Source organism: Triturus cristatus, chromosome 11 (genome assembly GCF_964204655.1).
Source record: "Triturus cristatus chromosome 11, aTriCri1.1, whole genome shotgun sequence".
NCBI classification, from domain to species: Eukaryota; Metazoa; Chordata; class Amphibia; order Caudata; family Salamandridae; genus Triturus; species Triturus cristatus.
This window is the reverse complement of record NC_140594.1, coordinates 1,087,196,883-1,087,209,717: the sequence shown is the minus strand read 5'-3', so window position 1 is coordinate 1,087,209,717 and position 12,835 is coordinate 1,087,196,883. Positions and strand designations below refer to the sequence as shown.

Sequence of the window (12,835 nt, the reverse complement as noted above, 5' to 3'; positions counted from 1 at the left end):
TATGCTCTAAAACTCTCTTGTGTGCCTTTGTGCTTGGCTCCAGTCCACAATGGAGCTTGGGGGAGACATCTGGGCATTCCCCAGCGACAGCTATAACATACTGCAATTGTAATGACAGACCTCTGCCATTTGCGGGCCTAGATGGAGAGATTGGAGAGAGAGGTTTTGACACTTTGCTACTGGATCCAGATCATGGCTGCACTAAAGATTAGGATCCGCATTCCAAGGCCTCATGGCAGACAGGACTGACATTTAGGGGAGACATCTGTGGTTGAAAGAGAGACCCTTTGAACTACCCTCAACTTCAAAGATACAATGTAGTATAACTACTGGTGCCACACTTCAGAAAACGGTGAGATGCACTTGTGGGCATGCGTGACCGGAGAATCTGGAACTGCGTGGTGCACAGTGCGAGAAGAACTCTGTTGTGCACAAGGAGGATTACTGACATTGAGAGGGACCGCATGCCCCGTCTGAATAGTGGCACCCTGAAGTGTGCTCGCCAATGGCTTGTCAAGCTTGCCCCTTTTCTTCAAGGTCTCAGGGACACCAAAGATCTCCTATGAGGGACTCTCACCATCTACCTGTGACATCTGGAGAGTGGTGCCCTCGCAAGTGCCCACATCGCCGACTGGAATCCACCTCTCAGAGAAGTGCTTGGAGACTGGATTGCCTCATGCAGAGCTCAAAATCTTGCCCGCATCGAAGGTGTGAGCCCACCTCATCATGGGGACTTCAGCAGGCATAAGCGTTTTGTTGGTGGTGAGCAGATTCACCGGTTGCAGAATCCAATGTGACCCACTTCATCGATCATGCCGCATTTCTCTCCTATGATATGCCGACTGCATGCTCATTGCATGCAATTTCCGATTCACAGGTTGCAGGCCTCGGAGGTGGTTTATTCTACCTGAGGAGGCATTGCTGAACTTGCACCTATGTGTCTGTGCCCAAATTGTTTGGTGTGAGAAATATCAATGTGCACCAGATGTTGTGCCTCATTTTCAGGGATGTAAGGAATTGCAAGTCTTTGTTGTGTGTGACCAGACTAGTGCGACTCGTGTCATCGTGCACCAGACGTGCCCAGATTGTCTAGTGTGACCAATATCACAGTGCAGCAGATGTTGTGCCTCCTTCTGAGGGAGGTGCTGATATTGCTCTTCGTTGTGTGACCAAGATGGTCTGGTGTGTCTCATATCATTGCGCACCAGACGTTGGGCCTGGATTGCCTGGGTGTGACTCCGATCAACGTGTACCTTAAAGGGAGCCCCTTCCTTTCGAGAGGCCCTTATACCTTGATTCACTCTTCACTCCTCACTTGTTCCTTTCCGGCCCTCATTGTGGAGGACAAACTGCCCCCTCCTCACACAGCCTGCCTGAGTGGTGAGAGTGGTGATTGCCGGGGCTTGAGGAACGCTTCAGAGAATGATCAGGAGTGGGTCTAGATATTGTGTGACCCCCCCCTGTGTTTTGCGGCCCTTGTGGGCTACTTTCCTATGACCAACTATTGCCCTTAGGCAGTTACTGCTCCGCATCCTAAGAGCAAACTTTTTCAATGGCTGCCAAACCCTTTTTGCCAACTGACTCCTAATTGTCCTTGCTAAATACCCCCACTTGCTTCCCTGGGGCCCTGACAAAGAGTGACTCCAGGCAAGCACGACCTAGTGCCTGGGAGTTGATGGGGCATCTCCAATCACGGGGGTATAGGTTAGTTGGGTGAGTTGGAGGGTGGAGGGAGGCTTGGGACCACGGGGTCTGCAGCGTGATATCAATTGACCCACTGGATATGAGTGGCACCGCATTAGGGTAATAGGTGCGTATGTGTGCAAGCCAAGTCAAGTCAAGTTAGCTTTATTCGACAATTGTCATAAAAGCGTACAAAAATGTATATGAATACAGAATAGAAAAAACATGTTAAAATAGTTTAAAACAATAAATAAAAGGTATGTGCAGAAAGATTGATATTTCAGGGTTTAGAATGATTTACCCAACCAACATTTTGCTCCTAATCACCCAAGCCCTTCCAAGAAATTTAGCAACAGATATGTAAATGAATGGAATTTCAGTAGAACGCAAAATTCTCACTGCCACCTTGGCATTCCTCGTGCCCACCTGTCGACACATTGATTTTAACCAGGTCCGGCACAGAATTGCATAAGATGGGCATTGAAACAAGAAATGGTTGACAGATTCAATAGGTGCGGTACAGCCCGGGCAATTGAGCATATTATTCGAGGCCCATCTGGATGAAAACTCTCTTACTGGGAGACTGCCAACTCTGAATTGGAAGTAAAGCTTCCTATACAGAGGATTTGTAATGTCATCCCAAAAGGTTGCCAGAGAGGTCGTATCCTTAAAGTCGAAAAATACACCAGTTAATGAGAGCGGGGCTGTACTTCTGTAGACACGAATAGCCACCATTTCCCAATACAAAGCCTTCAGTACTTTCTTAGGCGGGAACCTAGCATTTAGTGGATCCTCCCACAAGACTTTTAGGCCCAAGTCCTTAAGCGACTCATATATCCTGCGGAGCCACTTTACTTTGTGGAAGGTGTCCAATGTAATAATGTCCATAAGACCAAGAGCAAAGAGCCTAAGTTCTGGAGTGACCCATAAGCGCCGCCAATACAATTTTGGGCGAAACGAGGCAATTAATGCTATTGGTCTCATTCCTAAGTCATAAAACAAAGGGCACAAAGGAGTACTCTGAGGTAATTTGGTAAGATTTCGTAAAAAATCTATTTTCAGAGGTAGACATTTTGTGTAAGTTATCAAATCCCCATAACTCAACTCCATAGAGCGCGGCACCAACCACTTTTCCATCATACACACGGAGTGCAGGGTCAATAGGTTAGTCAGAGATTGGATATGTTCTTTACTCAGCGCACCAGAGAGTTGAGAATGTTTGAGGGTTGCCAAATCTACTTGCTTTTTCCATCCCAAATCGTGTTGGATACAGATACCTAGATAAATAAAATCTTGAACCTGGTCCAATGGCAGATTATTCATATATATTTTGCCCTTGAAAGATTTAGACTGGTTAAAAGTCATGAATTTTGATTTTAAAACATTTATTTCAAGCCCACGGGCTGAACAGAAGTCCTCAAAAATACCTAAGGAGTTCTGTAAACCACTCGGGGTTTTGGCTATAATAAGACAATCGTCGGCAAACAATAAAATAGGAATTTTAGCACCTGCCAATGTGGGGGCATCTACGTTTGCATCAATTAATAGTTTGGCCACATAGTTGATATACATAGAGAATAAGGTTGGCGCAAGAACACAGCCTTGCCTAACCCCCTTCTGGATAGGGAACTGACTAGTCACTTGTCCTACACCACCCCACCTAATCTGTGCAAAGTTGTCCACATGAAGTCTAGCAATTAGGGAAATTAGAGCAGGTGGCATACCCATTTTATCTAAGACAGCCCATAGAGATGCCTGAGGGACAAGATCAAATGCTGCCCTAAGATCAATAAAGGCAGCATATAGGCTGCCTCCCCACAAGAATACGACCTTCCAGTAAAGCATAGCAAAGTGCAACACCTGATCAATGGTGCTTATTCGGGCTCTAAAACCTGCTTGTAAATGAGAGAGGATTGAATTTTCAAAAGTCCAATCCAACACTTTGTTCAAGATCAGCCTGCCTAGAATTTTTTGTATGGTATCAATCAGGCTGATTGGTCGATAATTAGCGGGGAGGGACTTGTCCTCTTTCTTGAACACCAAAACAATTTTGGCGCCTTTCCAGGAGGTGGTAATCGTGGCACCTCTGGCAATCAAGTTAGCTAAAATTAGGATATAGTTTCCCCAGGATTCGCTATTACACAAGAAAATATCAGCGGGATTCCATCCATCCCAGGGGCCCTTCCTGGAACCAGAAGTTTTAGGGCGTTAACAACATCACCCAAGGTGAAGGCTTCTTCCTTGTAAAAGGTAAATTGATACTCAGGGGTAACGCACAAATCCTCTCCTTTAGCATAGAGGGACTCAAAATGCTTAACCCATGCTTCTTGCGAAACCCAGTTTTGGGGTTTGTCAGGATTACCCCCACTCCCCCACTTAAGGACGGACCAAAAACATCTCGTGTCCTTTTGGGCACCTGCTTCCCTAAGATCCTGCCATCTTTGGTAGTCCCACGCTCGCTTAGATTTTAAGATTGCTTGCTTATAAGCATATCTAGCAGAGCGAACTTTGAGACTATCACCAGTTTTCAGGGCGATACCCAGGTTCGCGCGAACATCTCTACACTCTGCAGTGTACCATCGTGGCGAAGGATCATGCTTATACATAGATAGTTTGCAAGGCCTTACAAAAATATCTCTGAGTTCTAAAAAGAAAGAATCATGGATCGTTATTCCAGACATGCAAGATGATTCCAAAGCACACTGGTTATATTCTGCCCCTAGATCCCGGATGGCAAGCTTTAAACTACTAAAAATACGAGTAAGACTTTCTTGACTTTGAGCTACCTTGGCCCATCTAACGTGGGGCATATCATTTGCGATGGCTACATCTTGATGAGTCTGAGGAGAAAAATCACAAGGGGCAGTAGGGTTCACCCAAAACAAGGTAGATAAAGAGAGAGGATTGTGGTCACTCTCCAATCTATCTATAACCACCATACCTCTCAAGACATCCCATAGATCAAGTGATAGCAGAATATAATCAATTCTGCTAGCACGTAAGCCACTCTTGAAAGTATTGGACCCTAATTTGTCTTGCTCAGACCTGCCATTAGTTGCACGAAGCCCTTTGTTCAGACAAAGGGCGTTGATCTGGATTGCCAGTTCAGACCAACGAGTGACAGGTTCGAGATCTAGTTTTGGAACACCCCATAGACTATCCTCTTCCTCCGAAACACTCCAATCAGCAGCAAGTAAGGGTTCAAAGGTAATATCTCCTCCTATAATTACATAGGAGTGCTGAGAGTAAAGAAACATAAGTTCGTCCAGGTGAGCTATTGTATCAGACTCCTTTCCACCAGTACTTCTAGCATAAACATTATAGATATCCAGCGATTTTCCACTTTTAAACTTAAGGCTAAGAAGCTGGATATCCGAATGTAGAGTAGGAAGCTCCTTGACAATAGTGCCAAGAACCTGCCTAATACAAACAGTAAGACCGCAGGAAGGGCGCCCTTTTTTGCCCTTAACTGCCAGAACATTGAAGTTCAAAAAACCTTAAAAATACTGAGCCTCAAGGAGCCAGGTCTCCTGAAATAAACAAACATCATAAGAATTAATAAACAATGCCCAGTTAGGGTCCTTCATCTTAGATTTTAAACCTGCAATGTTCCAGGATAAAAGCGTCCCAAACTCTGAATGAATTACACTACCTTCCTGATGGACCTCCGAGATACTACTCAATTGAGTTATCCTCTCCAATTCTGCTGAAAGACCATGGATTTCTGTACTGACAGCAATATCCAACTCAGAATCAATATTTTGGGTTTTGCTAGACAGCGAAGGACAAACTGGGGGGACATCTACAGCGATTTTATTGCGCAGTCAATCAATTTGTTCTAAACATGACTCTCCCACAAGCTGGCTGCAAAGGTCATCTGGGCGTGGTAACCGAAGGGGAGTGGACCTCATTTGGATTGCAGAACAATCCGGGGAACAGCTTCTAAACTCGAGATTAATTAAATTCCCTGCAATGGTAGGATCAATAAAACCAACCTCTATATAATCCACCTCACTTCCACCCTGAGAAATCCTTCTAACTCCAGCAATATCAGCTCTAATCACTGAGCGGCAGCCCCTCACATATCTAATCCAGTGAATAACCTTATTAATCAAGGATTCACTGCTTTCATAGTCGTACCCAGGAGACAACCTAGGGACATTCACCATATACATTTTATGTGAATAAGAAGTGCGAGTATGTGATCCATATTTTTGGGCTCCTTGATAAGTGCTACCTCTAGGGTTAGTACCAGATCTCACGTTTTCAAAAGGAGGACCTCCCACATGCTTCTTAGCCTGATAGATACCAGAGGGTGCTCTAACAACTCGTCCATCGTTAGTCGGGGTACAATCAAAAGATTGATCAACCGTTGATGAGTCTGAAAATCTAGACTGTTTACTCAGTAAGTGACTGTCTTGGGGTAAATTCTTTCCACAAATATTAGGGAGCACACTGTGCCTAGCTGCCACTATTGGAAGGGCCTTGGTCAAACCCCCTCTAGACATAGAAGAATCGTTTTTAGAATAAATACCAGAGCCCGAGTTAGATTCCTCGAGCTTTTTGACAGTAACCGTTAAGATTTCGATTTTGGTTTGCATAGACTCTATCAGGGAGCAAAGATTTTTCACTACCACCAGTAGAGATTTCATGTCAGTATTACATGGTTCTATAGCAGTAAGGCCTTCAGAAACGTTTATGGTACAACTACCCTCAGGTGCAGATGTACCCGAATTTAAAACTAAGGGGACAAGAGAAGGCAGGGCAGATCTACAAGTGTCAGTGTCAATTTCACCCAAAACTGAAAACCTATTACTGCAAACAATATCAGGTGATTGGTTAGAGACAGGTGAAATCTCAAGAAGAGAAACATGCCCCTTATCCGACAAAACAACAGGAGCACTACAAGCGGGCTCTTTGCCAGTCACCCCATTATTCTGTTCCTCTCCACCCTTTTTTGTGAGAAACATATCCGGAACCACAACAGAATCTCTAGTAACCTCCCTCCTCCCACCTACAGCAGACGTAGGGGGGGCATTGAGCAGCTCCCCACATTCTTCAATAATGTCATCAATGCGATCCATTACACAATTTCCCCCCGCATGCTGGCGATTTTTCTTAGATTTGATCTTCCTCATCTTATTCTTGGCGGGTAATGTGCTGGTGAGCTCAGACTCGCCCTCCAGATTGTTCCTCTTGCCCATGTCTCAGAGAATTACTCAACAATAAGCACAGTACCTTATAGTTCCGTGATCACGATGTCAGAGGGTAAGCCGATCCGACCCCGGTCGACCCCTGACGGCCACAGACGGCCCGCCCTCTGCCCGGCGCCGCCCGCGCGCGTCCCGCGAGGCGGTAGTTCGGGCTGTCTTTTATACGCCACCTGGCGCGACCTCGGTGATTGGCTCCTGCCTCAAAGACTCCTGGGATCTGTAGTCCCCTCGCTGCTCCGCCGCGATGGAGAGGGGCAACGGCAGCGGGGAACTTGCGGTCTCAGCTCAACGGGCAGCAGGAAACAGGTAGATTTGGCCAGAATGCTCTCCCACTCGCCAGCAGGTCGGGCTGCCTTTTATACGCCACCTGGCGTGACCTCGGTGATTGGCTCCTGCCTCAAAGGCTCCTGGGATCTATAGTCCCCTCGCTGCTCCGCCGCGATGGAGAGGGGCAACGGCAGCAGGGAACTTGCGGTCTCAGCTCAACGGGCAGCAGGAAACAGGCAGATTTGGCCAGAATGCTCTCCCACTCGCCAGCAGGTCGGGCTGCCTTTTATACGCCACCTGGCGCGACCTCGGTGATTGGCTCCTGCCTCAAAGGCTCCTGGGATCTGTAGTCCCCTCGCTGCTCCGCCGCGATGGAGAGGGGCAACGGCAGCAGGGAACTTGCGGTCTCAGCTCAACGGGCAGCAGGAAACAGGCAGATTTGGCCAGAATGCTCTCCCACTCGCCAGCAGGTCAGGCTGCCTTTTATACGCCACCTGGCGCGACCTCGGTGATTGGCTCCTGCCTCAAAGGCTCCTGGGATCTGTAGTCCCCTCGCTGCTCCGCCGCGATGGAGAGGGGCAACGGCAGCGGGGAACTTGCGGTCTCAGCTCAACGGGCAGCAGGAAAAGGTTGATTTGGCCAGAATGCTCTCCCACTCGCCAGCAGGTCGGGCTGCCTTTTATACGCCACCTGGCGCGACCTCGGTGATTGGCTCCTGCCTCAAAGGCTCCTGGGATCTGTAGTCCCCTCGCTGCTCCGCCGCGATGGAGAGGGGCAACGGCAGCGGGGAACTTGCGGTCTCAGCTCAACGGGCAGCAGGAAACAGGTAGATTTGGCCAGAATGCTCTCCCACTCGCCAGCAGGTCGGGCTGCCTTTTATACGCCACCTGGCGCGACCTCGGTGATTGGCTCCTGCCTCATAGGCTCCTGGGATCTGTAGTCCCCTCGCTGCTCCGCCGCGATGGAGAGGGGCAACGGCAGCGGGGAACTTGCGGTCTCAGCTCAACGGGCAGCAGGAAACAGGTAGATTTGGCCAGAATGCTCTCCCACTCGCCAGCAGGTCGGGCTGCCTTTTATACGCCACCTGGCGCGACCTCGGTGATTGGCTCCTGCCTCAAAGGCTCCTGGGATCTGTAGTCCCCTTGCTGCTCCGCCGCGATGGAGAGGGGCAACGGCAGCGGGGAACTTGCGGTCTCAGCTCAACGGGCAGCAGGAAACAGGTAACAGGAAACAGGTAGATTTGGCCAGAATGCTCTCTATGTGTGCAAGCATGTTCTGTACTCTCCTGCCTGATATCAGTTGCACCACGTGGCGGTGTGGAGTGAGTGTGTTTGTGTGGGAGTGACAGTGCGTGAACCACCTGTGATTCATGACAATGGCCAGTGGTCTGCCAAGTACATTGATTTCATGTTAGGAAAGTATTACATTTGACTTCGATTTTACCCGCAATGGCCTTGACCCGTGGTGCTGCTAAAACATGGTATAATTCTGTATACCTACATCATTTTGACATAGTTTAAACCCAGGGTGCATGGTCTAACTGTGTGGTGTTGATTTATAATATTTGTTGGAGTGGAGAACGTATGGCCCCACATAAGGGTGCTGGGGGAGTGTAGGATCGACTCTTTCCCATGTATGCATATCGCTGATGTCATTCTAACACGGCTGGGCCTGGTGCTGCTAGATATAATTCCCAAGGTATCAATCAAAGTCCTTTATTTCGACTGCGCCAGCCATAAAAGGTACAATTAAAACATAAAACATAAAAATACTCTCTCGATTACAGTAGCAAAAATAATTTGCACATACTACAATTTTATTGTGCAATTTATTTAGCGTACCAGACGCTTGAGGACTTACAAAATAAAATTACCCAAACTCTGAATTCCCAATGTAATTTATGCCCAGAAGTATACGATGTTCATGTTATGTTGATTATTAAGTGTGTGTTGAATATAAACTTTTATTACACACATCCCATGTGAAGTCTCTTTTGTGATGCTCCAAGTAATTCTTGTGAATTAGTGCTGTGCCAATGCTTTACACATTGCCTCTGTAATAAGTCTGACTGCTCAGTGCCATGCTACACCAGTGTGAGCGCAAGTTATACAGGATGTGTAATCACCCGCCCCTGACGGGAGTGGTAGGTTTTGCTTGGCTGGGAAATTGCCTCATCCAATCAGAAGGTACAAGTTCCAATACTCAGTTATCACAACACAATCAGTTTCTATTATGCCCACACTATGGCCACTTTCTCTATTGTCCCAAAAATAAATCACAAATTGTTCCATTATTCAGTTGTGCTGCAAACACAGTGTACTTTTATACCCACTTGCAACAGTGCAGACAGTTATCATTATGCCCAGCAAGCATACATGTGTTTTTGGCCATGAAGGTAACTGATAACATGCTAACTGGGCATATTTGCAACTTGTAGGCATTTTGGTAACTTTAATGAGGTATTTGGTTGGTTTTATGGCAACTGGAGAGATGTGTTTGCTGGACATAAATGAAACTCCATAAAGACAGCTATGTTTTTGGTAAGCCCATTATATGTCTTTCACAACCAGACAGCTGCACTGTGTGGGAGGCTCAACCTATAAATCAAGCAAAGAAAACACAATTGTGACAATTGAATTGTCTAAAATCACCCCAGTATTCCCTCATTTTTCAAGGATGAGATAAATGTTGAATATTCCGATTCCACTTTATCTCATGGATCTTGGACGGTTGTTGTCGGATTAGTAATGATTTACATTCCGTTGTGTTCATTCTATGTGAAATAGATCAATAGCTGTCGGCATTGCATGTTAAAATGTTATATAGCGGTCGTGCACCCCTCTGTCCTTAGTTACATTCGGTTCTCATAAAGAAAAAGATTATAGCAATCCCATCTGACTCACCTTATAGCCTCCATCTCCACTATATCATTCTTTCTTCACCTTTCCTCCTCTTCCTATTGTTTCTTCTTCTTCATGTTTTTCTTCTTGGTCCTACTTCCTTCTCCTTTATTTCCTCATTCTGTTTACTCTTTTTTTCCTCTGCTCAGAAACATTGTTTTAAATATGTCTTCTCTTTTATAAGAAAGGTCTGCAGTCCAATAGGCTATATAGGTATTAAGAGATCAATATTTCTAATTGATGAAAATGCTTGAGGTCTCTTCAGCAGTACCTGTGAATCTGTTGGCAGGAGCAGGTTTGGTTTGCTCCTGGGCCTGTAAATGCCAGTTGCTTGTTATTGCTAGGTGAAAGTTCTCCTTGAATTGGTGCATCATAAAAGATGAAAAGAAGCAGAAAAGCCTGGGGTTAAAAATTAACTCCTCAAAGTTGTTCTTACTATCACCTCTGGGTTGTATTTTTAACGTCACAAAATATTTTTGGCTGGTACTATTACTTGTTCGTGGGGTAGGTTTGTCAGTGCTTTGTAAAAAACACTCTTTTTACCGCTGTATTTATTATCAATGCAAATTTGTAGAGGTGGCAACGGGAGATTGGAGTATTTGTGCATATGTAAGCCAACAGAGTGTAGCTGAGGTATAGCAATACTAAAACACCATCCTACATTAATGTACCGCAAAGCAACAATATAGCACAGCAACACATCACACAGTAACACAGCATTTCAACAATAATAACACAAATATTCAACACTGTACAATACACCACCAAAATGCACTAAAAAAATTAATGACAACTCAAAATACAACACACCAACACAGCACAGCATACCAACACCACCACAACAGCACAAAAACACAATACAATAATATACCAACATAGAATGACATGTCAGCACACAGTTATTGTTTTGTTTTCTGGTGTGGTGTTATTAAGCTGTACTGAAGTTTTGCTTTTTGGTTGGTTTTGTTGCTTTGTAGCACTTTGGAGTGCTGTTGTAAATGTGTGTTGTTGTCTTAATGTAGTGTACTGTGCTGGCATATTAGCTGTGCGGCTTTATGCTTTTGTCATTATTCTGTTGTTTAAGTGCATTAATGTGTTCATTAGTGTAGTGGCCCGTGCTGTTTTTGCTGCTCTGTTTTTATGCTATGTGCTATGTTGTTGTGTTTTAGTTTTGTTGTGGTGGTGATGTGTTGCCTTTTATGATGGTGTGTTTTTTGTTGCTTTATTCTACTGTGATGCTGTGACCTGTTACCCTTTTTATTGTGTTGTTACATTGGTTTCATTATGGTGTAATCCTATGCTGTGAGCTGTAGTTACTTTAGAGATGTGAACAAATTCTGCTAGATTTCCAAACTAAAGCATAATCCTTTAAAGTTCTTTATCATTGTCTAATGTTGTAACCTACCACTGCTCTTCCAGTGCTCACTTTATATGATACAGCCCAAAATTCCTATTTGTTAAGAATTGAAAACTACACACTATTAAACGAAGCAATATACATTGAGGGTCAACACGTAACCTTTGTAGTGAGGAGGGGAGTGGGGTGCAGGGAGGGGGGTTATTGCTCAGCCAATGCCTCTGTATTTCTGCGATGTGATATAATTTGGCATGTTGTTAGAGCCTCTGACCAAATTTTGCACGGCAGAATATGGATCTCATTATACCTCTACAGATAGAAAGAGGTAATTTATATATACCCCTGCCGGTTCTTTATAGGATTTACTTAATGGTGCTTGTACCATTCATGCACATTATTGCATACAATGTACAACTCAAAGGGAAATGGATGTTGGTTTGTGAGACTGATTTGCCCTTGGTTAAGACAAAGAGGGGTATGCAAGCAACGTGGCAAGGAAACAAAGGGCCTGATTCACAAAGGTAAACTTAGACCTGAAGTCAGACTTTAGGCGTAAAGTTAAAGTTTAGACCTAAAGTCTAACTTTACACCTCAAATCTAATTTTACACCTCAAGTCTAACTTTACACCTCGAGTCTAACTTTACACCTGAAGTCTAACTTTACACCTGAAGTCTAACTTTACACCTCAAGTCTAAGTTTAGACCTGAAGACTATGGTCCTCATTTATGAGAACAGATGCATCGCTGAGGTAAGGCAGTGATGCGTCAGAAAAAGCTGCGCTGCAGTACGACAGTTTCAAATGCCATGGATTCTCAATTTTTACGGTACAGATCACCATGACATGAGGTCCCATGGTGTGTCAAAAATAATTACGCATCCGTGGGATGGCTGCTGCAGAGAAAAGTGATGCATGTGCAGCCAAAGTGATGCTAGGCTGCTTTGTGGCATGTAAAGCAATGCAATTCATCTTAGCGTCACATTGAAGTGTGTCATGCGTCAAAAATCCCTCAAAAAGTGACACATTTGGAGAAACAAAATATTACCTACACCTCAAAAGGGAGAGATGGTCAGGGCAACAACCCCAACTACCCTAACACCAGCCAGGCTGTCCAGACAGACCCCCAGGGGAAGAGGTGACAAAGCATGAACTTCAACTCTTTGTCTCCTGCAAATTGCCATTAGGGAAGAAGGCAGGCATTTGGAAGTTCATAGTGGAGAAGATTAACAATGTAGGGCAAACTAAAAGGACAGTGCCAGAGTGCAAGAAGCGCTGCCATGATTATAAGCGCAGGACCAAGGAGAAACTGGCCAACAACCTAACAGCAGCCATGCATACTGGAGGAGGAGGACCTGAGGACCAGTTGGAGCTGGACTCCTTGGAAGAGCAGGTGGCATCAGTCAACCCAGCAGGGCT

The 12,835-nt window shown here is 45.3% G+C and overlaps 1 protein-coding gene across 3 annotated transcripts in view; it reads right to left on the bottom strand.

The window, feature by feature from the left end:
- The window catches only part of LOC146786037 (uncharacterized), a 49,067-nt gene extending 38,682 nt beyond the window's left edge, over positions 1 to 10,385 (bottom strand). The window contains exon 1 of one of the 3 annotated variants that reach the window (XR_014970840.1): positions 10,067 to 10,365. Coding sequence is in view for 2 of the 3 variants with exons in the window: in XM_085635461.1 (XP_085491587.1) it covers positions 10,067 to 10,080 (14 nt within the window). In the remaining variant the exon portion in view is untranslated. Of the gene's footprint in view, positions 1 to 10,066 lie in introns of all 3 variants that reach the window. The other 2 variants (XM_085635461.1, XM_085635462.1) reach the window with 2 other exon arrangements.
- Between the last annotated feature and the right edge of the window lie 2,450 nt (positions 10,386 to 12,835).